The sequence below is a fragment of the Pseudochaenichthys georgianus genome, chromosome 15 (genome assembly GCF_902827115.2).
Source record: "Pseudochaenichthys georgianus chromosome 15, fPseGeo1.2, whole genome shotgun sequence".
NCBI classification, from domain to species: domain Eukaryota; kingdom Metazoa; phylum Chordata; class Actinopteri; order Perciformes; family Channichthyidae; genus Pseudochaenichthys; species Pseudochaenichthys georgianus.
This window is the reverse complement of record NC_047517.1, coordinates 29,526,629-29,554,597: the sequence shown is the minus strand read 5'-3', so window position 1 is coordinate 29,554,597 and position 27,969 is coordinate 29,526,629. Positions and strand designations below refer to the sequence as shown.

Here is a 27,969-nt window from a genome sequence, read left to right as displayed (position 1 = left end):
TCTTGGTGTCGTTTTTTTTACCTCTTCAGCCTCTTTGCTTTTATTGACATGAAACAGCTCAGATTTACTTTGTCAAATATCTCTCTAATGTGTATGCAGAAATACTTTTTTACCAATTCTAAATGACAAGTTTGAATATAATTGATTTATATCACCAGACATTTTCAGGGCTGTATTTCAAAACAAGTACGAAAAGAAAATCAATAGTTTGCAATTAGGTACAGTTCCATCTAATACAATTATGAAATGTAGCCAGCAAAGATTATAAAATAGCCACCACTGTCTGTTCTTTCTTGCACAATTCTTGATTTATTTCTTGTGTTATCTCTCTATAAATGTACCAAACTATTTCTTACATTTTAACTGATCAAAGTTTAGCTTGAGAAGTCCCTAAGCCTGTTTCTCTCCTGAGAAAGAAACAAGATTTAAAATGAGTGCAGCCACAGAGGGAGTGCATGGTCATCATGTTTCACTAAAGGACAGCTCACATGTGACCCTGCTCACCACCTTCCTGTCTGTCTGTCGATACTTACGTGTATGTTTTTGGAGATGGTGCAAGAATCAATGTCACATCACTCTCTAAACCCTCACATATGTATGCATTCACATAGACCTGCCCCTCCTCCACACATGCAAATCAAATCTCAAGGGGTTGCTGTGACACAGAATGCAGAAGTGTCTGTCACAACAACAAAACAACGACATTATAAATCCACATTTAAGACAGGTGCCACCTATTTCAGAGGAAAAGCAACTAAAAGTCCCTTATAAAAATATAAATAAGCAACCATTAAAGAGAATACAAATGTAATTGAAGAAAGAAGCACTGACACCATTTTAATAAAAAGGATTTGTATTGTTTGTATTGTCAAACTGCACTACTGCATAACATACACAAGTCATTTACTGACTGTACAACATGCCTTTATGTTTTTGTGGTAATAATAATAATAACAAAAAGGATGACTATATATACTGTATGTACACAACTCTGTTGCAAGTTATATTCATCACTTGTGTCCAGATAAACAGCACTGACAAAAAAAACAACAATGGTCATTTTCATCTAGGATCTAAAAACCTTGATTGAAAGAAACACAGTCAAACACATCATCAGAATAAAGTACTGTTCCCACTACGGCGTAGATTTGCAGATAAGTGCAATAAATTAAACAAGTGAACAATAGAAAAGTTCAAATGTCACCCTTTGAAATGTAGGGGAGTCCCCGTGAGGAGGCCAGATGTGTCTCTCAGATGCCACGACGATACGCGACTGAGCATGCCTGTCCTTTGTATTTCTCTTAAATGAGGAATCTTCATCGCTCTATTCTTCCATTCATCGGTCCATTCATCCGTCCGTCCTCATCGTCAGTACATCCCGCTGGTCTGCAGGAAACCTCTGCCCTCTGAAATCCAGAAAGAAATCCAGTCTAATAAAAACAAAATCACAATTCTATGTTATTATGAAATAAGACGGATTCCTCAGGACAGACCACAGTGACTGAAACAGTAGGAGGACATATGCTGTACGTTACTAATTCATTCATATAAATATTAAAACAGGTCTGCTGCAACCTTGACCGAGGATCATTAATAAAAGATTGTTATTAAGAAAGGCTCAGTTTTTCGGCCCCTGATCCCTGTTTTTGGCGATAAAACTTCCTGGCACAAAGGAAGCACATCCTGCCCTGCTGTCTGACAGACAATTCCCCTTTAAATGATTTATTACTGGGTGTTAATTATGCAAATGATGTCCAAACAAACTCGTCACGAGGACAATTAAGACAGGCGTTAATTAGTGGCCAGTTCTCTTCTTGCTTCACTGACATTCAATTAAAAATTGGCTTTGAACAAGCACGCTGTCTGGTGCGGGGGTCCTGGCAGGGCGCAGAGCAGAGGTGGGCTGCTCTCCTCTGATGAGGCCGGGCGAGAGATCACGGCCATTTCTTTTTCTGTTCATTTAAGACGTTACATGTGGGATTTCTCATTAATCTATCCCTGTGAAGACAATAATGTCCGTTAAATAAATATATTAAACGCCCATCTTCATCAAAATGGTAGCCCCAGTGAACTGCCTCATGCTTCATTTAATTTGGTTCAACTTCTCAGGAGCGGACTCCCTGTGAAACCTTTCTAAAAACCCTCCCGGTTGACTGGTCAGTTAAGCAATAAGTGCTGTGAGTAATAATGAAATGTGTTGATAAATAAATCCCCAGCAGCAGGTATATGGCAATTATCTTACAATTCTTGCACTAAAACATCTTTGGTTTTAAAAACGACACACTTAAAAGATCACACAGCCAATTTCAGAATGATAGATTAAGAAATCTCAAATTTTTATTCCTTTATGTTGTCAATAGGTGACTTTTTAATTTAATATTTTTTGTATGTATGCTTCTTAGTTAACATTAAGCTGTCTTTGGCTTTTTTCTGCTGTAACAAATGTAAATGTCCCCTCTGTGGGACGAATAAAGGTATTCTGATTTCAGCCGTGACAGCAGTATTTCTGCTTAATAATTGCACAACTCCAACCTTTTTACTGATCAGAATACAGTCGCTTCACACACAGACGAAGCCGTTTTCGTTTTGTGAATCCGTACCTTGTACTGTGGGCTTGGTGTCCAGCCTGCTGTCATCGTGATTGCTCCCATCCACGTCCTGGGTCACAGATTCTGTGTGGGGAGGGGCTGCTGATGATTGATGGCCTGTTGTTTGGTCATTAATTAATAAAGACACTTAATTAGAGGCAAATGAACAGTCTATGTTGCACTGAAGGCATGGAGACATTTAATATGAAAACGAGCATTCAGGGGATTTGATCATTTAAAGCTAACGAAGAGAAAGTCTTGATATTTTCCAAAAACAGTTTGTACCTGTGTGTGTGGTGGCGGTGTGCAGCAGGGTGTGCTCTGCCTGATCCCGCAGCTTGACCTCCTCCTCCAGCGCCTCCTGTAGCCTCCTCTTACTCCTCTTCTCCTTCTTCAGGCGCTTCTGGATCAGAACTGAAAATAAGAGAAAAAGAAGAAGATATTAAAGAAGGACAGGTGACAAAGGATGTCAAGTAAATATGTCAGATACTGTGTTTATTATATGTCTGCTTCCTGACTCTTTAAAGGTATTGTTTGGTTGATTTTCATATTAAAGTAATATTCTGTAAGGCCAATACGTTCCTGGCTCGGATTACTTATTCTGAAATGACAGTTTACTCAAATCAAATGAGGTGTTTTCACAGAGGATGTCTGACAGGTGTGACTGCAGAGTTGTCTGTTTAGATATAAAAATGTCCACTTTGCTAGTGTTAAAAAAAAAAAAAACATGAAGGTAATTTAACAATGTTTTGATGTAGCTCTATAAAGGAGCTTGAACTCAAATCGTTTCCAGTTGAAAATCTGAATTAAGCCCTGACAGTTGAGGGGTTTTCTCTGCTGTGTCTTCAGGGTCTGCCTTAGCATTTCCCCCTCTATAGTATGTGCTGGGTGTGGAGCAGCCTACCTCTGTTTTTCTGCTCCATGCTGAGCTGTCTCTCCAAGGTCTCTCTGAGCTCCCTCTCTCTGATGAGCTCCATCTTCAGCTCCGTCCGCTCCATCTGGTCCTGTTTCTCCTGCGCCCGGGCGTTCTCTATGGCAACCCTCAGCAGACCCTGCTTGGAGACACACAGCCACACATCAACAGGTTATACACTGAACAGAAGCCAGTAGAGGCTTCAAACACTTCACAGAGAAACCTTTTAATCCTAAGCAAATATTTCTGTATTTATATAACTTAAACAAAGGCAGAGTGCTTTTTATAAGATAAATAAGCATTTAAATAGTCTCACTGTAAGAATAAAGAGATCACAAAGATGTTCTGTCCTTGGGAAATGTTTCACTTTAATGTTTTACTCAGGTGTGTAATCCCTGGATTTACTCAAGCAGGAGCAGAACAAAATTAAGAATTCCAGCCTCATGAAAGTCAACACTGATCTTTTAACTATATGCGATCAGGGTCAGATGAGGTTGAAAACATGTTTCTTTCTTCCTGCGAAAACCCAGCCAGCTTTCATTGTGACTCTGCGATAACAAAGACATGTGCAATCTGAGAAGCAGGTCAGCACACGCCCATGCCAATTACTGCACATCCTAAATGTCTGCCTCCTCTGATATTTACCATTTCAGGAAATCCCAAAGAGTGGCTCACCTCCCTTCCTATTAATCTCAGGGTATAATAACAATAAAGCCCCGGCAGAGCCTCACCTGGATGTTCGTGAGCAGGGTCTCTATGGAGGACAAGCCTTCTGGGAAGATGAAGGGAGTGTGGTGGAGACCTGCTGAGAGCTTCTGTCCTGCGGGGTACGTTACCCTCTCGCAGCCTGACGGGGGTTTCTGGAACACTTGTCTATCACAGCTCTCCCTGGACGTCTGAGAGGCCAAGGAGCTGCTATCTGGAGGGCAGAGAGACATTTGAATATCTAGTCAGTTAATCAGTTTAACACAAACACTGTTTATTCTTCTTCACTTTTGCAGACATATTCTATATTTCTCTTTCCATCAAAGATGATTTGATCCCACTAATAAGATGTTGTTGTGTGGCCGAGTATAGCAGGCTCCTTTGTGCCATAGACTTCCAAAAAGCTATTAAATACAAGTCAATGATTCACATTCCTGCACTGGGTAGCTTATTCCTTAATTATCCCGAAAACATGGGCACTGACGTATATTTGTAAATCAATCCCACATACGCCATTTTAATGTTTAAAAGATTCAGAATAGCATTACATCTGCAACTAAAAACAGACTCCAAGAAATGTGTAACTGTTTGAGTTACGTCTTATAATACCTAAAAGATTAGGACACCTAGCTGTAAAAACAAAACAGTACTTTATACGTATATTCATGACCTGTTTCTAAAGATGTAGGTCCCAGAAACGAAAGTCTCATACTTGATTTTTTTGTCTTTTTCTCATAATTTAATATTTTGAGGTTTTTTTTACACCCTTCTTATTATATATTTTCTATACCTTAAATGACACCTTACATGTTTTTGTTATGCAAAGCAACTTCCAATCCGTGCATTCAACTTTCATTTTAATTTGTATTCACCGGATACACCAATTTAGATAACATCTCTTTTACAATGGTGATCTGGCCAATAAAGCAAAGCCATACGTTGTGCAAACGTCATACACAGAGTATAATGCATAACTTGAATAAGATATTTTCTCTCTCCTGTGAAGGCAATTGAGAGTATTGTTTTAAAATGTAAATTAAGTTGATGTACTGTCTATTTATGTGCCACTCATTAATGCAGTTTACACCATCACCACCAACATACACATGATTTGATCATGATTGTTTCAAACGAGCAAAGGGAAGATGATTCTAGCGAGCATATGTGATCAAGGCTGAATGGAAATGTCTATAATTTATAGCTTACTAATACATTTAATTAATGTCTCCTTGTAAAGATATTAGGCCCAACAGCAAATAGGTGTCTACACTAATTACTGTCTACACAGAAGTCCTATTTTTTGAAAATGTGGTTACCCTTTATTAGATGGCACTCTGCCTATTGATAATGCATCACAGCTTGACTTCTCCCATAAAAACAGCTAAGAAGCTGCATTATGGATGACCATCTGTTTGTAAACCTGAGAACTGCGTGTTCCCGATTCGTGACAGTAGGGGAGATGAAGATTAGCCATTTTCTGCATTTTCATCCCCCCCAACATCAGGCAGTTGCTCACTTTCTGCGTTTACTGTCATCCGAGCCACTGAGGACGGAGACGTCCTGGGAGTCCGGCGCTTACTGGAGCAGAGACGAGTGTGAACGTGCGATGTGAAATCTGGCACTTTTCTCAGTCTGTGACAAATGACAGTGTTTTCTCCACTTAGCTGACCACAGCATCTTCTGCTCCAAATCCACCCACCTCCCCTACTCCGCCTCGGCCGCACGTCTTGGCAACTGTCACATTCAAGGTGTTTCACAGATGAGAAGCAACCCCCCCTCCTCCTCCATATTCTCCCTCTTTCTTGCTAAAAGCATTGCTCTGTAGAGAAAGGTAATTAGCAGGTGCTGGCGAGCTCAGCGGAGGGCATCCAACTACACTCCCGTGGCTCACATACAGACACACACACATTCGTAGCCGGTGAAGTGCGCAGTCAGCAGCGTGGGCTCCCCAGGCTCCTTGGATGTGACTGATCCTTTATTGAGTTACTGTTTTACGCCTACTTTACCTCACACTCACACACACAGGTTTGGCATAAATACACACGCACACAACTGCCAACTCGTTTGATCATTTACCCATCTCCCTAACCAAGGTCACTGTCTGTTTTTCTCTTTCCTCTCAACTTCATCTCTCTTTTTCCTCTCTTATTCCTCTCCCACCCCTCCCCAGGGCTAATGAACTTCACCACGTGAAGACTGCCAGTCAGCGGAAGAGAGGAGAAGAGGAGGGAGGGAGGGAGGAAGAGAAGGAGAGAGACAGACAGAGAATACAATTCTGCTGATGTTTGGTTAATGGGAGTGAGGTGTCAGGGATGGCCTCTGATCTTTGCTGCATGGATACGTTGTTCAAAGACCACTGAAACAGCCCACACAGCCAAAACTCTCACACACACACACACACACACACACACACACACACACACACACACACACACACACACACACACACACACACACACACACACACACACACACACACACACACACACACACACACACACACACACACACACACACACACTCAGAGATGATCATACAATGGATTGACAGAATGACAGCGCTGAAGTGCTCTTTGAAACTCTGTTCAAATCTTGTGATGTTGCAGGTCGAATACAAAAGCCTGCAATCCAGCAAATGTACATGCGTTTCATTTGCATGCAGCACAATCAATTGAAAATCAATTGCATAAATGAGATGTGTGATGCATGGCATTCACGTTGTCGGTGCCAGCACTGCTTTGTCAATATGTTCACAGATACCTGACAGCTTATGAAACCTTACCTGGGAGGCCCTTTGTGATTTTTGGATTCGATTACTGAATAATGTGATTCAGTATTAGAATACATTTACACCGGCGCGTGCACACACATACAAACTCTCAGTTTCTCTCGCTCTCCCTCTCCTGCTCGCTGTAGATTTCTGCTGACTGTTTGTCCTTGAGCAGTCCTCATTAAGCTAATGCAAACCTCCCTGACAGAGAGAACCAAACAACTGACGTTGCAGCGCCGTGGCAACGCGGGCCCTAACGACAGGGAGGCGGTCGTTATGCAGATGAGGTCCAGCTGGGAGCGCGGGAGGCCGCCTGGCTCGTTAGGCCGCGGCCCGGCAAATGGCTCACTAATGTAACACTGCTTCCTGGTCTAATGGAGCTCTGTTTTGCAGAATTATTTGTCTTGGCTCTCAGCGGGAAGCCAGGAGTGTGCCGACAGCAAAGAGGAGAGGAGGAAGATGGGGGGAGACAGTGAGTCCTTATCGACCTGTTACTGAGGTATTTCTTTCTTCTAAAAGAGTAGGAAATCCCTTTTTCTTTAAAAAAAAATAGGGTTGAATAAAGTACAGATACTAGAGTTTAAATCCACAGTGTGAATGATGACAGAGATGGATGGGTTGGAGGAAAACTGAGTGCTTGTTTTTGTGCCGTATTGACAGACTTTGTTTTAAGGGAATCGATTTGTCTGAGAAGTAATCATTAAATCATTAAATGTGACAAGAAATTCTCAGAAAACAGCCAAAACTTGACCTTTGAAGTGAACCTGACATTGTCATTCAGCAAATGTGTGTGAAGTCGGAGAGTTTTAATTACTTTAAAATATGACTCAAGACACCTTAATACAAATTAAAATTAAATTTAAAGGGGACCTATCATGTAAAATGCACTCTTTGATGTCTTTTATACATAAATATGTGTCCCCGGTATGTCAGGGAACTCACGCAGCATCAGAAAATAAAACCCTCTCTCTTTCCCTCCGTACCCAAATCTCTAAAAATGGGGCTACAATGGAGCTGATCCAGATTTGCGTCCGATATGACGTAATATCGGAAATGTGGACCCACGGCCCTATCAGAAACGTTGCTATCAGAAACAATGCCCGACTGTTTTGGACGTAATATGGTCGGTGTTTACATTAGCATCGCTAACACTCAGAGCTAACCTGTACTGCACAGAGCATGTGTGTGAAGAAGCAGGAAATAAAATGGAACTCACCTTGTGGTATAACCGGCAAGAGAGAAAGCCTTTGAGCTCCATAATGTTTCAGAAATAATCCTTGATAATCCATGATATGGCTTTTCATCACGGCAGTATTTAGTTTAGACAGTAGCTGCCGGGTCCGGCATGAGCTCAGCCCCCTCCTTTTTTATTTCTTATCAATTCTTTTATTTTTTAAAGCTTTATACCCAAAATCAGCACTTTTGAAACAGGAAGTGAAATAGAGGGATATAAGGCATGGCTAGAATGGGTGATCTGTTTGGTATATTGAGCAAAACACTTTATAGACATGTTTTTTATATATTTTTATATATCTGAGACCTATGCTATTGCCTGAAAATAGCATGACAGGTGCACTTTAAATTAAAGAGAAGAGTTCTTTTTAACCAGGTCAAAAACTGACCCAGGCTATACAAACAATTTTAGAATGCCTTTGTACTTATTTCTGTTATCTGACTAGACAAGTGCAATATTTTTTAACCAAATCCTAGAATTAACACCTAACTGTGTGTTTGGATATGTATTGTTTGAAGTTGTTTACAGCTCTGTGCCACACTATGGCCCAAGCTAATGTTCCCCTCGGGGACAATAAGGTCAATCTTATCTTATCTGCTAACAGTGTATCTTACTTCTGTCAGTGTGGCCCCTCTTGTTCTCCTTGCCGTACTCCACTGAGGTCCCATCTGTCTCTCGGGCCCCGTGCACATTGTGACTTGGGTCATGTGGGTCTGAAACCAAAATGTCAAAAAGATCATAACTCACAAATTCCTCACAGGTTTTGTTCTAGCTACAGCATCGTTCATGTTTTTCACTTTCACACAGGTAGGTACGTACGTGTGCTTTCTGCAGTGTGTTCTGTGTGGGACGGTGAACTTGACACGCTGTTGCTGTGATTAGATGACATCTGAGCTTCCTCCAATGATAGAGAAGGGGAGGGGCTGTCACACACTCGCTCCTACAAAACAAAAACAAAATACGATTAAAGTGACAAAATCAAATGAAGATAATGGCTGATAACAAAGTGCAAAAAATTAAAATAACAAAACCACAAAACATTAATCACACTTTACTTGAGGGGCGTTTCTTTCTTACAAAACGTTGTATTGCCTTTATTGCCCTTAGATGCTGACTATTTTGCCTAAATAAGAAACTGAATCCTGTGTTGGATATTCTAAATGTATTGCAAGAGGAAAATGAAATGCACTATGTATATGTATTTAAAAAAAGATATACCTTTTAGTAATTATCAGTAAATACTTTATAGGGATTGTGCATCTGTATCTACTTTCTGTCTCTGTGTATACTTTTATTGTATTTATTTTATTCATTTAGTCTTTATAGTTAAAACATCAATTATCAACATCATTTTATTTTAATTTCATTAAAATTACATTAAAACAAAGTACATTCAATTTTAGTTGAGGCTACTTATTCAAAAATCGCTTATAGTGAAAACAAAATCAGGTACAGATCATTTGGCGCTGATTTCAAGAAGCCTGGTACACTAACACCGGGACCCAGCCCAGAGTATGAAAAACAATGGTCGACATCGTTAAAATTACGACCGGAGGCGGTACTTCCTGCAACTGGACCTGGTGCAATAGAATTTGTGTCAAATCATAATCCTTCCAGATCTGCTCTTTAATTAGTCTTAAGAGAGAAACCACTGAAACTTAGGAAGGTCGGAGTTTCTGTCTTTATGCAGGATATCTCAAATATGCATAAAAAGATATTGGACGGGCCTTAAGCCAAAACACAACTGATATATCATTCTGGTAGTGATCCAGATCTTGGATGACCACCAGAAGAAAATATCAGTTTTTTTAGCCAAAATAGAAGACAAATAGAAACAAAATTCTGGATGTAAATGATCATAAGAGATTGAATTAGAGGGATACAGTCCATGTCTCTGGATGTGAAAAGCAAATTATTTTTAATTTAGTACTGTCTTTTTTTTTTTTTTAAATGAGCATCCCATACTTAAAAACTTCTAAAACTCTGAGGTCACGTGATCTGATCCATTAGGACTCTTGGGCCTCACCTTAATGACGGAGGTGGGCCCCCGGGGGGGGAGCTTGGCGTGGAGCTGCGCCATGTTGGCCATGCTGGCCAGCGTGCTCAGTCGGTTCATCTGGCCCATCGCCATGGAAACGGAGGCGGGCGCCAGGCTGGCAGGTATCAGAGGATGTGACATCATCATGAAGGGCAGCTGATCCAGAACTGGTGAGGAGGAATACAAATACAATTAAAAAAGAGTAGTATTTATAAAGGCAGAGTACATTCATTAGCTGTTGCTGCATGTAACAGCTACTCTCAACCAGTGGTCTGCATGGTGGGCCTCATCTAGTTGGCTGCCGTTGTACTGAACTAAACTTTTAGTTAGCAATTCGTTTTTTTTATATCTAAAATTGCTAAACCATTCAAATAAAAAACATCAAGTTAAAATGCATAAATGATATGACAAGTTACGTTTCAATATCACAAGGCCGCTCATAACATGATGTAGAAACAAACATGTTGACGTTCACTCGGATATGGTGACAACAAATGATCAATAACAATTCTTTTACGACAACAGTTGATTTAGATTCATTTCATTTAGTGCAATTGTATACATTAAGAGCCCAGTTCATAATTTCTCCTTTTTTTATTTAGTCGTGTTATGTACTTCATTTGGGACTGGCCTCCTGTTACAAAAGCTTGAGACCTCCTGTCATTGAAGATCAGACAAGCAGCTCTGTTTTAAGACGATAACGTTGCACTATACATGCAGCCAACATGAAACAGGTCAGGCCTTAATCTTCTTTCATTTTTGCTTCAGTTGTATTTACCCAGCACTACTTAAAGGCTCTGCTCAGTCCTGTGCTGTGTACTGAACTGAAAGCCCCCGGCTTCTCAAATGACAGGATTGAAACTAGACACCAATGTCATTCTTCTGTGATGTCAATATTACCTGGATGACTGCTCTGCTTCTAAACCACAACTCGAAAATATGTGTGCGTGTCGGGGGTTAGAGAAGTGGGGTGTGGAAAAAGATAAAAGCAGGAGGAAACAGGAGGAGGGGGAAGAGGACACCGTCTCGTCTTGCTCATTACAAGAGAAAGATGTTAAAACAGTGATGGCCTGAATGTGTTTTTGTGATGCTTTAAATGTCACCTGCAGAAACACAAACACAGCCTCTCTGGAATGATGAAAAACTGGCTAACAATGCTTAGCTGCTTTCAATGCCCCAGTGCTCTTGACCGTAATCCAACACATTTTCAGCGGTTCAAACCAAACTCTTATTATCTTGGCCAATCTGTTGTTCGCGCTCCTCTCTTTACGACAAGCATCCACTATCTTTAAAGAAAATCCCTTCCTCTCAACAGCACCCTAGTGGGTTGTTGCAGTCCCTCTATTCATGAAACAAACAATCCGGTTTGTGGGGGAGAAAATGACATAAATATTTATCATTTAATAAAAGGAAAAACAAAAACAAAAGAAACACAGGGAGGAAGTGGAACAAAAGAAGCTGATGGCAGTCCTGGTGCTTGGCCAGCAATGCACGCTGGGTAATTATAAACACAAAGGAAAAAAAACTTGGACTCTATTCCGCACAATTGTCACAAATAATAGAACGAGTGCATGGAAACAAAAACAGGCTATCCAATGAGGGGAGATGAAATGGAACAAATAATGGAGGGAAAGGGAAGAAAGAGGGGGAATACGAGAAGGAGAAAGAAAAAAGAAAAGGCAAACTGAGAAATAAAGAGTGAGGCGTTGACTTTATGAGTCGGGCTCGCTGGACATATGTGCAGTGCTTTGTGCATTTGGCAGATTAGTCTCTCACTTGCCCAGAGCAGAAACCAATCCAAACAAAAGATCTGTCTGAATGGAGCTAAATAACCAGATGCTCCGACAATCAACCAGCAGCCAGCTCCAAATATTAAGCCTTGGTTAGAAACCAGCGCTCCACTTTTGTCCCCCCCGCACCCTTCCCCATAAAACCCACCTTCTCTATAATTTCATTTTCACTCTCTTTCTTAACTCGCCCCCCCCCTCCCCCCTCTCTTCACTTTCTCTGCCCTCCCATCACTCTCTCTTATGTTTCATTAAAAAACATCAAAAGTCAAAGTGCCTCTCTTATGTTTATCCAAACAAACCATTACTGTAAACAAACAGTGTACATTTCCCAGAAGATCTTGTTAAATGCAGAAATGGTTGCTCCCCGCTCTTCCCCAGCCCATAAGGTGTCACACTCAGCATTTGTGAGTGTGTGCGTGTGTGTAATCTGAGATTGCCTTTGTAGTGGTTAAAGCTCTGGTAGGGGCCTATCCTTCCCATAAGGCTGTGGGTGGCGGTATGGAAAAAACACATCGTTCTTGTGTGTGTGTGTATGTATGCCTGCCCTGTGTGTTTGCATGTGTGTGTGTGTGTGTTTCCACTTGACTCTATCATTAACAGTGATTAGGCTTTACAGGTTTATAATAGCTGGTGGTAACCATGCCACCTAAATGCGCGCAGATGCTGGAAATCGTAACTGAGCGTATACAATGGTAAACAATGCTTAAGACTTGGAGTGTTTACTGACATGGGTAAAGTAAAAGATTGACTACAAACACACACACACACACACACACACACACGCACACACACACACACGCACGCACGCGCGCACACACACACACACACACACACACACACACACACACACACACACACACACACACACACACACACACAACCAGGCTTAAACATACAGTGATGTTACTTTTGTCTCCTTGTCATTTCTGAAAAAACACAAGGACACTTTCTTCCTTTCCATTTCTGTCCTTAAGCCTTGCAACCTCATCTTAAGTGTGTGTGTGTGTGTGTGTGTGTGTGTGTGTGTGTGTGTGTGTGTGTGTGTGTGTGTGTGTGTGTGTGTGTGTGTGTGTGTGTGTGTGTGTGTGTGTGTGTGTGTGTGTGTGTGTGTGTGTGTGTGTGTGTGTGTGTGTGTGTGTGTGTGTATATGCGTTGCCAGGTTGATAGCGTATTCCACACAGACCTCCATAAGCCCTGTCATCTGTCTAAACACACTGATGTCGCTTTAACCTGTCGATAACAGTGGGGGCGTTGCGTCCTGTGTGTGTGTCTGCGTGCCGGCGTGTGCATGCGTGTGTCCGTAACGCTATCGATTGTTCAGCATTTGTCGTTTTGCATTCAGGATAGTGAATTAGAGAGAAGACTATTGATTTGGCTTCAGCCTCTCATCTTATTCATCTCTCTATCATCCCGGTGCTGCTCCACTTTACCCGGCTGCTCTCATTTACTGCAAAGCCAGGGATCGGTGCAGTAAAGGGACCTGTTTCTAATATTGTATGACTAATTATTATACCTGCACAAGAAGCAGAAGGGATAAGAACACTACTTAAAATAAAGACTGCTCTTCCAGTAAATCCTGATCTAATGATACTTAATATGAAAGACTAATACCAGGTTGAGCATGAGTAACAGAGGTTTGGGTTTACCTTCTCACGATGTGATGATTAATATATACTAATGATTTTCCGGCAACATTTTAGGGATGACCAACTGTGTTTTTCAGAATCGCACAAGTTCACCTTTGCAGGCATTTATCATAGTCTGGAAAATATATGGAAAAACGATAAAACTGTTGATTATCAAAAACGATGTCCTCATGCTTTTTATATTTTCATGGCTTGGATTACCTGACCATAACGTTAGCTAATTGACGTTATTTAGGATCCCTTATTAGTAGTTGGCAGTAACATCTATTCTTCCTGAGGTCCACATTAAAGTCAAGAAAAGACATTAAAATATCAAATTCTTGACAATCCACAACATCAATAAAAGCAAATAAAATAAAATGAATAAGTCTCTCACACTTAAAGGTGGGGTAGGTAAGTTTCAGAAACCGGCTCGAGATACACTTTTTGTTATATTCCATGGAATGCTCTTAACATCCCGATAGCAATGAATATCTGAAGTGCTTTGACAAAAAATCCATAAAAAAATGTCATCTGTAGAAGCCGTAATACTGTAAAAAGTACAACGGCCTACCTGCCTGTCAGCCTTCCATCGGGGCACAAACTTATCTCGTGCCCTCATTGGTCATGTGCGCGTTCGTGTGTGTTGGAGGAGGGGCTCTATAAGGACGTGGCAGATTTTCTCCGGTTGTGTATTTTCAAATTCTAGCGATCTCGAGCCGGTTTCTGAAACTTACCTACCCCACCTTTAAGTCATATATATGATACATGATTAAATCAAATAATAGAAAAAGTATAATAGATGTATACAAGTATCTGTGACTACTAACTGTGTACCATTGAAAATAATAATGAATTACCATAATGATAAGTCATTTAATTCAGGCTTAATTGGTTACTCCCTAATAATGACTGTTTGTTTTTTGACCCTGAGAGTAATTTCATTTAAATATAGTGGTAGTTTATTCCAGTTTGACATTGCCCAACACATTAGAGTTGTTTTTAAAGCAGTGGGTTAAGGTAAAGGTAATGTGAAGACTCCCATGTTTGGTGCCATCAGATTTCCGTTTCTAATTTCCTCCCAAGAACTGACTCATTGCTGCTGTTTTTTGTTTTTATACGGCGTCTCTAACAGGAAACGTATCGGTAGCGGGGGTGATGTCACATCCTGGTTTTAATCAGCTTGGTTCAGCGGCCGCTCACAAACACAGCTGCTCGAGTCGTATTTACTTGGCAACACAGATTTGTAGAGACAACACTTGTGTGGTATACGACCGTCATTAAACATTTCGCCGACAGCACATGTGTGTGTGATGACCCTCACCCAGTTGGTGGCTATGGTCACCGTTTTCTCCGTTTAGCCCGCCATGTTGTTGGTTGCTGTGGTAACTGGCCAAGGCCTCCAGTTTGATCTTCTTGGCCAGGGCAGACAGATCTGAGAGGGAGACAGATATAAGCACAGGAAGAAAAAGAAAAAGGAGGACAGAAAGAAAGAAGAGGAATCAATAAGAGCCAGATCAATGGCCCCGGTGGAGGATTAGAGCAGTGGGTAGGCAGGAGGTTGTCATGGGAAGACAGAGGCCAGCCATTCATCCTGACTGCACCGCTGCACTGGCCATTTAGTCTGCCAGGGAATCAGCAGTGATAGGAACAAGCCAAGACATTCATCTCTCCCACACAGGGACATCGCATCCCACAGCACAGCACACAGGATGACACTCAGTAGCGGCAGCAGCTCCACCTCTCAGACAGAAAGTACTTCTTTATCAGTATAAATTAGAAGCATTCGGAAAAAAAATGGAAGATACATTTTAATAGGGGTTGTGCACTTTCGGATAATGTGAAATGGAGAGTGACAAAATGTGGCAGGAGGGCTCAGCCACATTTTAATTTGTGTCTTGAACCTCAGAAGGTAGTTTGACCTTTAAAACTCTATCTTATGCCGTAGAAATGAAAGATCTCTCGCACTAATGCAGACAAACAGTGATTTATTAAATTCGGACAAACCACGCAACTGTGCAAACACGACTGAAGATATGCAAACAAACCATAAGTCCTAATTTCCTGATCTTGGATACATCCAAACATTTGCAACACAGTGATCCGCTGAGAGTTTTTTCTTTGTTACACAATGGTTTTATAAGCATAGTCTGTCCATCCAAGACGGAGACAACCACAACAAATTGTTCCTTTTCTTCTCATCTTCTCTTCTTCTCTCTCCCGCCCTCTTCTCTGCTCTACTCCCATTCCCTCTCCTGACTTTACCTTTTCAAATGTCAGCATCACAGCGGGACATAAGCCATCGTGTTGCGTGTGTGTATGTGTGAGTGCACAAGGGAGAGAAAAAGAGACTAAGGAGGATCACATCAAAGATTTTCCCTGCCTTTTACGCTCAAATGTCCTCCCTCTCTCTGTCTCTTCCTCCCCTCTCATGTGGCCAGCTCTAATCAGTAGCGCTGACATTGCCGCCGTGCCCTCTCCTTTGGTGGAAAAAGACTCTTTTCCCACTGAGAAAGATGCTCTTGAACACTCACGCAGGCACAACACACACATATACACACACACTCAAGCACCTTTGAACAGTGAGAGGAAGCGGAGCTAACAGAAAATGGCTTCTTTTGAGGCGGGGAATGAAAAGATCAGGTTGCAGTGAAGAGCACAAAGCCAAGGGCAACTTTGAGAGCGGCGAGGTGCCAACAATTACTTTTCTCCCTTTCTCTGTGCTGGACACACACACACACACACACACACACACACACACACACACACACACACACACACACACACACACACACACACACACACACACACACACACACACACATACACACACACACACACACACCACACTAAGGACTCTAACACACAACTGTTTGTGACAAGAACAAGCAGCAGCACGGCCTTTAGCAAGTGAATGACTAAGACTGCTAACAAATCTAAAACAGACGCTAACTTACAAATAACAAAACAACAACTTATCTTTTTACCTGCCCCTTGAAAATAATTTAATTATCTTAAAACTTAATTTCATGCTTGAAGAGAAAATCAACCTGCTTGAATGTGGATTACATAAGAATAGGACATTTTTGGGAAAACACATTATAATTCCATTTTTACGAAACAGGGGATTTTAATAGCAAGTTTAAAATTGAAAGAAATTTTTTTTTGAGAGGCCTAAAGATTATGAATCTTACGCAACTCAACAGAGGACTTTGTGTACTTATAATTCATGAAAAAAGGCTAACTTGCAAGTTATGAGTTGTTTCTCATGTGTAAGCAGTGTGTATGCTAATTTTATTAATCAACACACAGGTCGCCTCCTAGAACCCGCCTCCTCATTGTATTGATGAGTGGTAAAATGTGTCATTATGAGAGTCTGCGGAAAAAATGTAGTGCATAAGCAACATGCTATTTTCTTTAAACCGATGGAGAAACTCTCACTTTCCAAAAGCTGAAAAGAGATTAAATCTGAACTTTAGCAACAGCTCCTCTAAAGGACTGAAGCAACAACATGTCCCTAATTTACAGTTTAAAGCCGATCATGGAGCCGAAAGAAGATTTCTACTGTGATTTCTGTACAGTTTTGAAGAATTGCAAACATCAGCCTTATTAAAAACAAAAAAGGGGGATATAGAGACCCAGAAAGGCTTTCTCCTTTAAATGGATATGTGATGATACAGAATACACTGGCAGGTTAGTTAAGAGGAATGGGCAGCAATTTGTATGCCAAATGAACTAAGTTCTTTATCACAAAAGCAAATGTTGTTTGATATCTATTACATATCAAATTTAAATTAAATGATGTGTATTTCCACACATAAAATAATTGTATAAATATATAATTCGTTTTTTTCTTCATTAAATCTTTACGTTCCTAAAATGCTCTGTTTATAGGCCAATTAAAATATGTCAAATTAAAGGTTATACTTGTGTCCATCAAGTAAGGCAAATAGAAAATGAAAACATCTTACAACAAACAAACAAAAACCCAACAACAATCAAATCATTTTTCAAACACATGTTTTTAGGGAAGTGTACATTTTCTGCCTTATAATTTGAAGATGCACAGTGGACATCAAAGTTATATGGTGTCATAAATGATTCCTCTTATCAGCAGCAGTTTGGTATGTCTGTGTGCCTGTGTGATATTGTTTCTACAGTACACATGTGCACATGGGGCGTGGGTGGTCACCTGCAGGAGGTATGATCCCAGCATGCATCAGACCGCTGTGGGACAGCATGTGGTGCGTCCCGCCCTCTGTCACACACTGCAGCCTCTTGGGCGGTCGTCCCGGCCTCGAGCTGCAGGCAGAAAACACAAGTTAACATTAGTCATTAGAGCACTTTAATACTTAATAGTCCCTCAGTCAGTCTGTTTTTCCTGCTGAGGCTGAGTTGGGTGGCCTGGTTAGAGTAACTGCCCTTCAGTCTGTAAACCTCTGATCCTGCTGAAGTGTCAACAAGCAAAAACACTGAAACCTGACCGGTTTCAGGAAGGCTGCTGTACAGCAAATCTGACCTCCCTGTGGATACGAGCAAGCAAAAAAGGAGTTTCCCTATGGCATCAATAAAGCACCTCATTACTGTTCAGCTTACTCATTCATTTGTTTGCTTATTAAATGTGTTTGCTCGCCTCCTTCCCTCTCTTCTTTCTTCCTTAATCTGGCCGTTTTCCCCCCACTATGTCACAAATGTCCTCGATAAACGTTGCAACTACAAACAGATTCACATGGTTTGATTGAGCCGGGTATGCTCAATCAATCCTAGAGGAGGTATGTGAAAAGCTGTCAGACATCACTTTGGCTCTGACTAAACGCTATGAATGTCCTGACAAGGGAAATGACACGGGCCACATCAGGCTTAATGACAACCAGCGCAGCTCATCTCCTCTCATACCAGCTTGACATTGGATAACATGAGTCCGTGGGCGATTGTGCATGTGTCTGAGATGTGTGTGTGTGTGTGTGTGTGTGTGTGTGTGTGTGTGTGTGTGTGTGTGTGTGTGTGTGTGTGTGTGTGTGTGTGTGTGTGTGTGTGTGTGTGTGTGTGTGTGTGTGTGTGTGTGTGTGTGTGTGTGTGTGTGTGTGTGTGTGTGTGTGTGTGTGTGTGTGTGTGTGTGTGTGTGTGACATTTAAAGACAGTGACAGAACGAGGGAAAAAAAGAGGGGCGAGAAGAAGGTGTGACAGAGAGGAAAAGAAACAGAACAGTAAAGAAGGGAGAAGGGAGATGCAGGGGAAGATGAGGTCATGTAAAGTGAGAGGAATATGGAGGGAGAGTCCGAGAGAGTGAGAAAAGGTGGGAAAGAGTAAAAAAGAAATCAGGAGAGATAGACTAGCAGCAGCATCTTCCTAGCGTGGGGTGTCTTTGAGCAGATTTTAATTAGAATCTAATCCAGCCGTCATTAAGGCCCCATAAACGAAGCTGTCAGTCAGGAGATTAATGGCGCCTCATTTGCATATTGCATATAATTCATCAATTACCCAGCAGAAAGGACCAATCCCCTGTTGACACACCCACTGGCTGAGAGAGGGGGGGGAGATGGGGAGAGACAAAAAGACAGAGAGAAAGATTGTGCAGTCACTAACTGTGTGAGAAAAACAGGTAGCTTGAGTGAGTGTGTGAGAGCGCACACCGGTGTGTGTGTGTGTGTGTGTGTGTGTGTGTGTGTGTGTGTGTGTGTGTGTGTGTGTGTGTGTGTGTGTGTGTGTGTGTGTGTGTGTGTGTGCGCGAAGTGTTCAAAGGTTAATTTGATGAGCCGATGAGCTCCACAGTTCCTGCCCTCAGTTTTAATGAGTTGTTATTATTGTCTCTTATTATGGGCCCAGACCGACTGGGATGTGACAGCTGACATCAGATATCACACACTCACACACACATACACATACACACACACACACACACACACACACACACACACACACACACACACACACCTTGACAGACCGACAGCAGGAATGTTCGAGGAGGATGAAGTTGTGAACAGGTTTGTGTGAGTGTGTGCGTGTCGTGTTTTTTGTCGAGGTGGGGGTGCATTCACATCACACAGACAATATTAGTTTGCAGTGTATGTACAGTAGAGCAACATACTGTGCTTAACAAAAGCAGGAAATGTATTTTTAAGTCTCAAGTTTGAAGGCAAAGCAACACATTTCCACTGAAAAAGATGTTGAAACACCTCAAATAAACACACACACACACACACACACACACACACACACACACACACACACACAAATGCAGAAGCAAATAACAGTGAGAGGAAACACACAGAGACCAAAGACTGTGGTTGGTTTTTACAGCAGCCGCTTCCCTTTCCCTTACTACTGTTTATTTGCACACACTAATTAATGGCCTGTGTGCTTGTGTGTGTGTGTGTGTGTGTGTGTGTGTGTGTGTGTGTGTGTGTGTGTGTGTGTGTGTGTGTGTGTGTGTGTGTGTGTGTGTGTGTGTGTGTGTGTGTGTGTGTGTGTGTGTGTGTGTGTGTGTGTGTGTGTGTGTGTGTGTGTGTGTGTGTGTGTGTGTGTGTGTGTGTGTGTGTGTGTGTGTGTGTGCCTTTGTATATGTTGCATTTTAGGGGGCATAAAGAGCTGGAACCTAATTTTGTGTTTAGTCTGCAAGTGCGTTGATACATCAAAGTGACCCGTAGAGGGAGGTCTGTGTGTGTGTGTGTGTGTGTGTGTGTGTGTGTGTGTGTGTGTGTGTGTGTGTGTGTGTGTGTGTGTGTGTGTGTGTGTGTGTGTGTGTGTGTGTGTGTGTGTGTGTGTGTGTTGTGCATGCGAGTGTGTTTTGTGAGTGTGTGTGAGTTTGGAGAGCACCGGTTCCCTGAGGTAGGATTAATGAAAAAGCCTTTCATGGAAAAGTCATCAAGCTGTGGGGATGGAATGAGAGAGAGGCGGGGGGAGAGAGAAAACAGTTCATTGTGTGTGTGAGTGTAAGGTGTGTGTGTGTGTGTGTGTGTGTGTGTGTGTGTGTGTGTGTGTGTGTGTGTGTGTGTGTGTGTGTGTGTGTGTGTGTGTGTGTGTGTGTGTGTGTGTGTGTGTGTGTGTGTGTGTGTGTGTGTGTGTGTGTGTGTGTGTGTGTGTGTGTGTGGAAGAGGGGGTGTATGGCTTATGACCTCTTTGTCTCAAACTTTAATTAAAATCTCACCCAGACGTCCTCCCTCATGCCAACGCTCTGGCCACACACACACACACACATTTTTTAAAAGGGTACTCTGTACATTGAGTTCTGCCCTACAAGCTTAGCCTAGTTGTGTGTGTGTGCGTGTGTGTGCGTGTGTGTGTGTGTGTGTGTGTGTGTGTGTGTGTGTGTGTGTGTGTGTGTGTGTGTGTGTGTGTGTGTGTGTGTGTGTGTGTGTGTGTGTGTGTGTGTGTGTGTGTGTGTGTGTGTGTGTGTGTGTGTGTGTGTGTGTGTGTGTGTTACCTGAAACATGAAACGCCAAACATGGCAGCTGGAGCTTAGCACAGGTGGAACAGAAACAAAACATAACAAAGATGACAGATCTCTCTCTTCCTCGCTAACACACACACACACACACACACACACACACACACGCACACGCGCGCACACACACACACATACACACATAAACACTGAGAGGAAAGAGAAAAGTAATGAAAGAAGAGGAAGTGTTACAATCAAAACAGTGGAACAGCTACTGGCTTGGAGGGACTGAAGTGCTGATAGGTAGCAGCTGTGTGTGTGTGTTTATGTGAATGCGTGTAGGAGAACTAGCTCAAACAAGATTTTGTTTGGAATATATTAGCAGCGCTTTACAGCTCCCATGCTCCCATCCTTTCAATCTGTGTTCATCACACGGGTTTGTATTCGCCGTCACGGTCCAGTTTGATAAATCATATCGTCGCCACCGAGCGCAGGAAGACTTATGCTGCTGGTCAGAGAAGGCAGGGAAAGATTGATGTTGTGATCTTCCTCTAAAATCAAGGGCTGAAGAAAAAATAGAAAAGGCTTTATGCGCCATTGTTGTTAGGAAAGCCTGTGAGGTGATGTCATGAAAGAATCAGGCAGGACAACACACACACACACACACACACGCTCAGGCATACACACACGCTCAGGCATACACACACAGGACGTTTGATCATGGCAAGAATCTGATCTCCTAGACTGATACTGCCTTGCATTCCTCTCCCACATTCCAGGGTCAAGACGATGTCAAGACCGTGTGTGTGTTCCAAAGTGTATGTGTAAAAGTGTGTGTGCCCCTGTGTGTGTACTCTATTAAAACCTGTCACTGTGGAAGACACGGAGGCCCCTCTATATCATCGTGCACTTCTCTATAAAACATCAAAAGAGTGCAGAGGTTAAAGTTGGGATAATCACCCCACCCTAACACACACACACACACACACACACACACACACACACACACACACACACACACACACACACACACACACACACAGACACACACACCCCTCCCCTTCATCATATCGTTGCTGACTTTGACAGTGAGTTATGGGATGGCAGTGGGGCTCGGCTTTGAGGAGTCCACCTTCCCACACATACACACATCGATGCTGCCAACTTGCGCGGCCGATGTTTGCCACAGAGAAACACAAAGAACGGGCTTTTGTTGCACTCCGCTTCGTATCATGTATCATTCCACTAACTTTTTTTATGCAAAATTGTATTTCTATGTTAATTTACACCTGCTTCACATTTGACTGTAAATGTCCCTGGTGGTAGGAGCAGCAACGAAACATGTGCGAACTCGGGTCAGTTTCTGACATCCCTTAAGGGTCAGTCAACCTACATTACAAGAAACATTTCTGACATTTTATTTCTAGACATGTTGGGTTTGAGGTGAAGAGGTTTTGGCTTCCACCTCAATAGCATAAAGGTGAAGGAAATGTAGTTTGTGGTGTTAGATAATTCCATTTTCAAAAGCTTGTTTTCCAGAAAAAGTGTCCCTGTAATGCTGGATAACTATGACATCTTTTAAAACCGTTTTACTAAGAGACCATTTCTTTAAAAGAAGGTGTAACGAAAATCGAATTAATCTGAAAACTGTTTTGTGTTCTCCAGAATAACATGAAAACTGTTTCTGAAAAAGCACAAATGAAATTATATTCACCTTCATTTTAAGTGGACTGAAATCAGGAATCTTAGAGTTGCGTTCCTCAAAATGAGGAAAAGAATATATATTGTTGGAATCAACCCTTTAAAATATCATTACTTATAAAAACAAATCTTATGCTATGTTTCAGGTGTTAGTAAATAAAAGATGTTACGTTATGTTGCACGCTTTGTTAAAAAAGTAACAAGAGATGTTATTACCTGGCCACATGACATTACTTTTATGTAACAATGTTTTGGTTGGGCATTTGTGTACTCTGCACAAAGATACATATATACAGTATATATTGTATGCACACACACAGTTTGACCAGAGCGAGCTGTTTGATGTGTTTTCCTAACAGAGAATGAAACTGTTCCTTTGTGAGGGAGAAAGAAAGGGACGGAGGATCAGGTTGCCTCCTACACGCCATGTTCTCTCTGTGGAACTAATGTCATTTAGCAGCAAAGCCAGCAAACACACAGGCGTGACTGTGTAAGTTTGTGTGTACAGAGATGACAGAAGGAGTGTGTGTTTGTCTGCCACCTATTTACGAATTATAACTAGGCTCTGAATGAGGGTGAAGTCGGCCTTTCTTTATGGTTTGATTAGTCAGTGGTGTTTGTACACAGCAGGAGTGAAAGACTGAGTTAAATAGGATAAGGAGAGATAATGATAAACATTTTCATAACCTCTATTTTGATTTAATCGTAAAAAAAGAATGATTAACAAACATAAAGCCATAACATTAAACAGCGGGAGTCCATAAAGGGTTGTGTAAGTCATGTTAAACTATCAGACAAGGCGGTTATTTCCTGCAGGCTGTCTGACTGTACTCAACTGGAAAATAATAAGTGATGGCTGTCTTAATCAGTAACAAAACCCTCACTGATCGCTGACACTGTCAGAGAGCCGTAACATCATGTTCTTGGAGATAACCCGGCCTTTAACGATAACCATCCTAAGTCCCGCTCTTTACCTGCTACTGAATGTTTCCTTATCCACACAAGGGATTACTTGGTAACTTCTACAGCAGAGGGCTGATGCTAATGGACACCACAGCACACTTGAAGCCTTCAGACAAAGAATCACGGAAGTCGTTTGAAGATTTCAGACGAGTGATGTTTTCAGATCTCATTAACTAAAGCCTGTTTGAGTGTTGTGTGGATAATTAGAGACGGCGGAGGCTGTGTATTTTCAGCGGTTGTATAACAACGTTCCCATTAACACCTGACATAGAAGAAATCCCAAAGCAGCCAGAAGATGCATCTGGATGTTGTCTTGGTTGGAGGGCTTCAGATGCTTAAGAGCAGGTGTTAATCCATGCACATGGAGCTGGGAGCTGACATTGATAATGATTTGTTTCTTTTAAGAGAGTTTATGGTTTTTCTCAACAAGTCAAAGCTTGTATCAAAGCATGAATATAAAATCCATCTTTAAGCACCTAAATGATATGACCTACACCAAAGAAGATATAGGGAATACATTATTAAATATTTTCTTTTGGTGTCTATCTTCAAACATCTTGACACATCCTCTTTCTGCATTTAATGGCAGGTGTAAATTGGATCATTCATGCTCCAAGGAGCAGGGATTAACTATCAAACAATATAAATTCCCCAAACTAAGGCTAATCCACACTCCTTTGGATACAAACCCATGCTGTTCTGAGCATGTGGTCTGCACAACAGCAGACTGAGGAACCAGGAAACAACAAATCCCAGCCAATTTATAGCCCCTTTATCCAAACATCTCTGTGGCGCTTTGGATTGATGACCCATGTAGTTGGTCACATTCAGAGTTCTGCAAAACAGCTAATTTACATAATCGCATCATAAATACCGAGAATTCATTTAATCATCTCCTCTGTTCTGATGCTCAGGGCTAAAGAGTGTTGATATGATAAGACAGCAAGTTATTAAGGAAGGAGAGAGAGAGGGAGCGGGAGAAAGGGAGGCTGAGAGGAGGAGAGAGAGCAAAGGGATCAGGGAGTGAGTGAGTGAGCTTGTCCTGATTTAAGCTGCCGCTTGGGGCCAAATGAAAATTAATTAATTTCTGTGAAGAATCAATTTCTCAGAATGACAGTGTCAGATTCAATGTGTGCGAGTGCGAGAGAGTGTGTGCGTGCGTGCGTGCGTGCGTGCGTGTGTGTGTGTGTGTGTGTGTGTGTGTGTGTGTGTGTGTGTGTGTGTGTGTGTGTGTGTGTGTGTGTGTGTGTGTGTGTGTGTGTGTGTGTGTGTGTGTGTGTGTGTGTGTGTGTGTGTGTGTGTGTGTGTGTGTGTGTGTGTGACAGAGACTCAGTGAGTGGATGCATGTCAGAGAGAGCGAGTGATCATAGCCTATGATAACGTGACAAACTTTTAAAGATTTTTTTATTAGGATTACTAAAATTCATTATCATCAACACCATCATCTCCATCAAAGCTTTTATCATCTGGTAATATGGTAATTAGGAAAATGCCTAGAATCAGTGATGTGGAAAATAAAAAGGAGTCAACTGGACCTACTCTCAGTCATCTAACACTTGTTAAAAACGAATCATATTTACATTGATATATTCATTTATTAAATATTCATATTTCCCATATTGGCAATTTACATGTTTAACAGTGGCCTGTACACACCAAGAGCCTTCAATCTAAAGTCCCATAGTGCGGTAAAGTCGTGAAATATTTCAAAAATGTTTGCAAACTAATAGGCTACATAATTATCTCTGACACGGAATTTGCAATATAATTTTAGAGTTTCTTTGATGGACAATGTAAGTTTAGTCATGACCTGTAGACTGTTCTCAGATAATTTAATGCAGAAGTAGAAGTCCCCTAAATGAGATGTTCACTGCCCTTACCCCAGCTTCAGATAACCCCACCTGCTGCACAAGGACCCTTAAGATAAACTCTTCCTCAGCACCGGGTCACCCTGTCTGTCTCCCCCTCCCCTCCTCGCTCACCTTGCGTTGGTGCAGTCGCTGTAGAGCGTCTCGAAGTCCTGCCTGGAGATGAGTTTGCACCGGTTCACCCCGGGCTGGATGGCCCCGAGCCCCCGCAGCACCCGGACCTGCTCCACGTTGCACACCACCGGGGCAATGTCCAGCCGTTTCAGCTTGGTGTAGACGGTGTGTAGCCCGCCGACCAGGTGCTTGAGGAACACGTCGAAAGCCTGGGGCAGGCAGATGAGCTCCGTGTCTTTGACCGTGAACGAGGCCAGTTTAGCACCTTTCACCTCCACCAGTTTGCACTCATTGTTCTGCGGCGTGCTCTCCACGGGCGACGGGGTTGCGTAAACCGGCTTAGCGCTGCTGGACACCGGGGCTCCTCCACTCTTTAACTGGGTCCCGTTCGCCATCAAGAGGTCCGCGTGGAACTGGTGAAGCAGCGCCGGGTGCGCCACCGGGGGAGCCGGGGAGGAAGCGGCGGAGGGGGTCGCAGGTGGCGGAGAGTTGGTGACCGGAGAGACGGAGCTCGGAGCCGGGTGGTGCCCGAGTGTAGCGGCGGGAAGAAGAGCCGGGGTAGCCGGAGTTGCCATGGTAGTCATGTCGGAGAAAAATCTAACAAAAGTAAACTTTAAAGTCAACTATGTTAATAAAGTAACTTCGCCGAACAAATGCGGTTGTTTTGCGAGAGGGTGCTGCACATGGAGTGTGCCGAGGAGGAGAGGGGGATAAAGGAGAGGAGACAGGGTCCGTGTGAGTGTAAAAACAGATCACATAGTTGAATGAGAAAGAGAGGAGGCTTGTCTCCGAGCTGGAGATGCTACTGTTACATTATCATAAAGAGGTGGAGCCTGGGTGTATTCTTAGAGAGAGTGAGAGAGAGAAACATGCAGGTTGAGAGAGCAGAGGGAGAGAGTAAAGATTAGCCTACATAAACTTTGGATAAGCCTATTTATTAACGCCTAACGACGCTTTAATATTAATGCTTCTGATGGCACTCAATCTGTCTTCTTTATAGCACTTTTAAACCTTGTTGGCATTACTCTAATCTTCCCACTTCGTTTGTGACTAATAGTTGTATAATTGCATTATCTTTGAAAATTATGGCTTAATTGCTGTAGTTATTTGTCTTGAGAGCAAATGCTCCATGTTTACTACTAATTGTGATACCATCAAAGAGTGATTTCAACTTATTAAGAGTCTTCCACAAAATATAAAATCATATTTAAATGTTATAACATGTATACATTTAAATTTGTACACAATTACATAGATACATTCTTACCAGGATCTTCATGGTCCATTTTAATTGTATAGATTTGACGTAAAGGCTTGCCTTGTGTAAGAAAAGTATAGGTTGTCCTTCTTATTTAGAATTATTTATTTTAAAATGTCAAATACGAAATACAAAATATATATGAATTATCCAAATATCCATATTTCTATCATAAATGAAGAAACCAAAAATATTAGCAAATCCTTGTTTAATTAAAATGTGCCACAACAGCTGAATAAAAAAAAAAGCCTTAAGGATGTTTTGCCTTTTTTCAAGTAATTTCTGTTGCACCTCATTTCTGCCGGGTGCCCTTTTTGTCATTAATGTCATTTTGTTTGTAATTAATTCCTTTCAAAATCAACATAAATCAGGATCTAAATTGAAATCAAAAGGATCCAAAAAAAGAGTGTAACCCCCGCCCCCAACAAACCGTCATGTGGGGGAGGGTTAATAACCTTGTCTTGACAAATTGACCCCTTTACCTGTTCCCTGTACTGTTTCCTCATCCATTCCACACACACACACACACACACACGCACACGCACACACACACACACACACACACACACACACACACACACACACACACACACACACACACACACACACACACACACACACACACACACACACACACACACACACACACACACACACACACACACACACACACGGAGCTCGCAGTCCTTTCAAAGTGGCTTTCACGGAACATTGTGCTGATAATGATCTTGGTCGTGAGGGAGAGAGAGACACAGATCTCCAGAGACCATCTCACCATAAGACAAGGGAGAAGAGGATAAAACTCCGACTGTACTCCAACTCAAAGGACTTTAACACTCTTTTCCTCCAAGCCCCCCACCCCCTCTCTCCAATAAGCCCTCTTGTGTTTTTTAATTGGCAGAAATTAATCTTTAGGATGTAGATGGTAGATTTACATTCATTAAAAGTCAAGAGAGGAAGCCAGGCTTGATGCTAATCAAATCTGCTTAATTATGCTTAACATGAGTATCTCCAGGGGA

At 42.0% G+C, this 27,969-nt stretch overlaps 1 protein-coding gene across 3 annotated transcripts; it reads right to left on the bottom strand.

Moving 5' to 3' along the window:
• Positions 1–39: 39 nt before the first annotated feature.
• dachc (dachshund c) lies at positions 40–26,463 on the bottom strand. 3 transcript variants are annotated; one of them, XM_034101388.2, is made up of 11 exons: positions 25,693–26,463; positions 17,855–17,964; positions 14,987–15,097; positions 10,236–10,414; positions 9,029–9,149; positions 8,824–8,922; positions 4,233–4,420; positions 3,493–3,643; positions 2,874–3,002; positions 2,601–2,705; positions 40–1,430 (listed from the first exon to the last, which is right to left on the bottom strand). In XM_034101388.2, exons 1-11 carry the CDS (start codon positions 26,274–26,276, stop codon positions 1,369–1,371), a joined length of 1,839 nt encoding a protein of 612 aa, XP_033957279.1. In that variant the 5' UTR covers positions 26,277–26,463; the 3' UTR covers positions 40–1,368. The 3 variants fall into 3 exon arrangements, with proteins under 3 accessions (XP_033957279.1, XP_033957281.1, XP_033957280.1); XM_034101390.2 differs by having other exon boundaries at positions 40–1,406; XM_034101389.2 differs by having other exon boundaries at positions 3,493–3,640.
• Between the last annotated feature and the right edge of the window lie 1,506 nt (positions 26,464–27,969).

Coding starts and splice junctions, on each gene's coding strand:
- dachc (XM_034101388.2), bottom strand. CDS start 26,276: ATGACTACCATGGCAACTCCGGCTACCCCGGCTCTTCTTCCCGCCGCT. Junction 4,421..8,823: donor GAGGGGCCACACTGACAGAA/GTAAGATACACT, acceptor TCTGCCCTCCAG/ATAGCAGCTCCTTGGCCTCT. Junction 3,644..4,232: donor CCCTGCTCACGAACATCCAG/GTGAGGCTCTGC, acceptor TGTGTCTCCAAG/CAGGGTCTGCTGAGGGTTGC.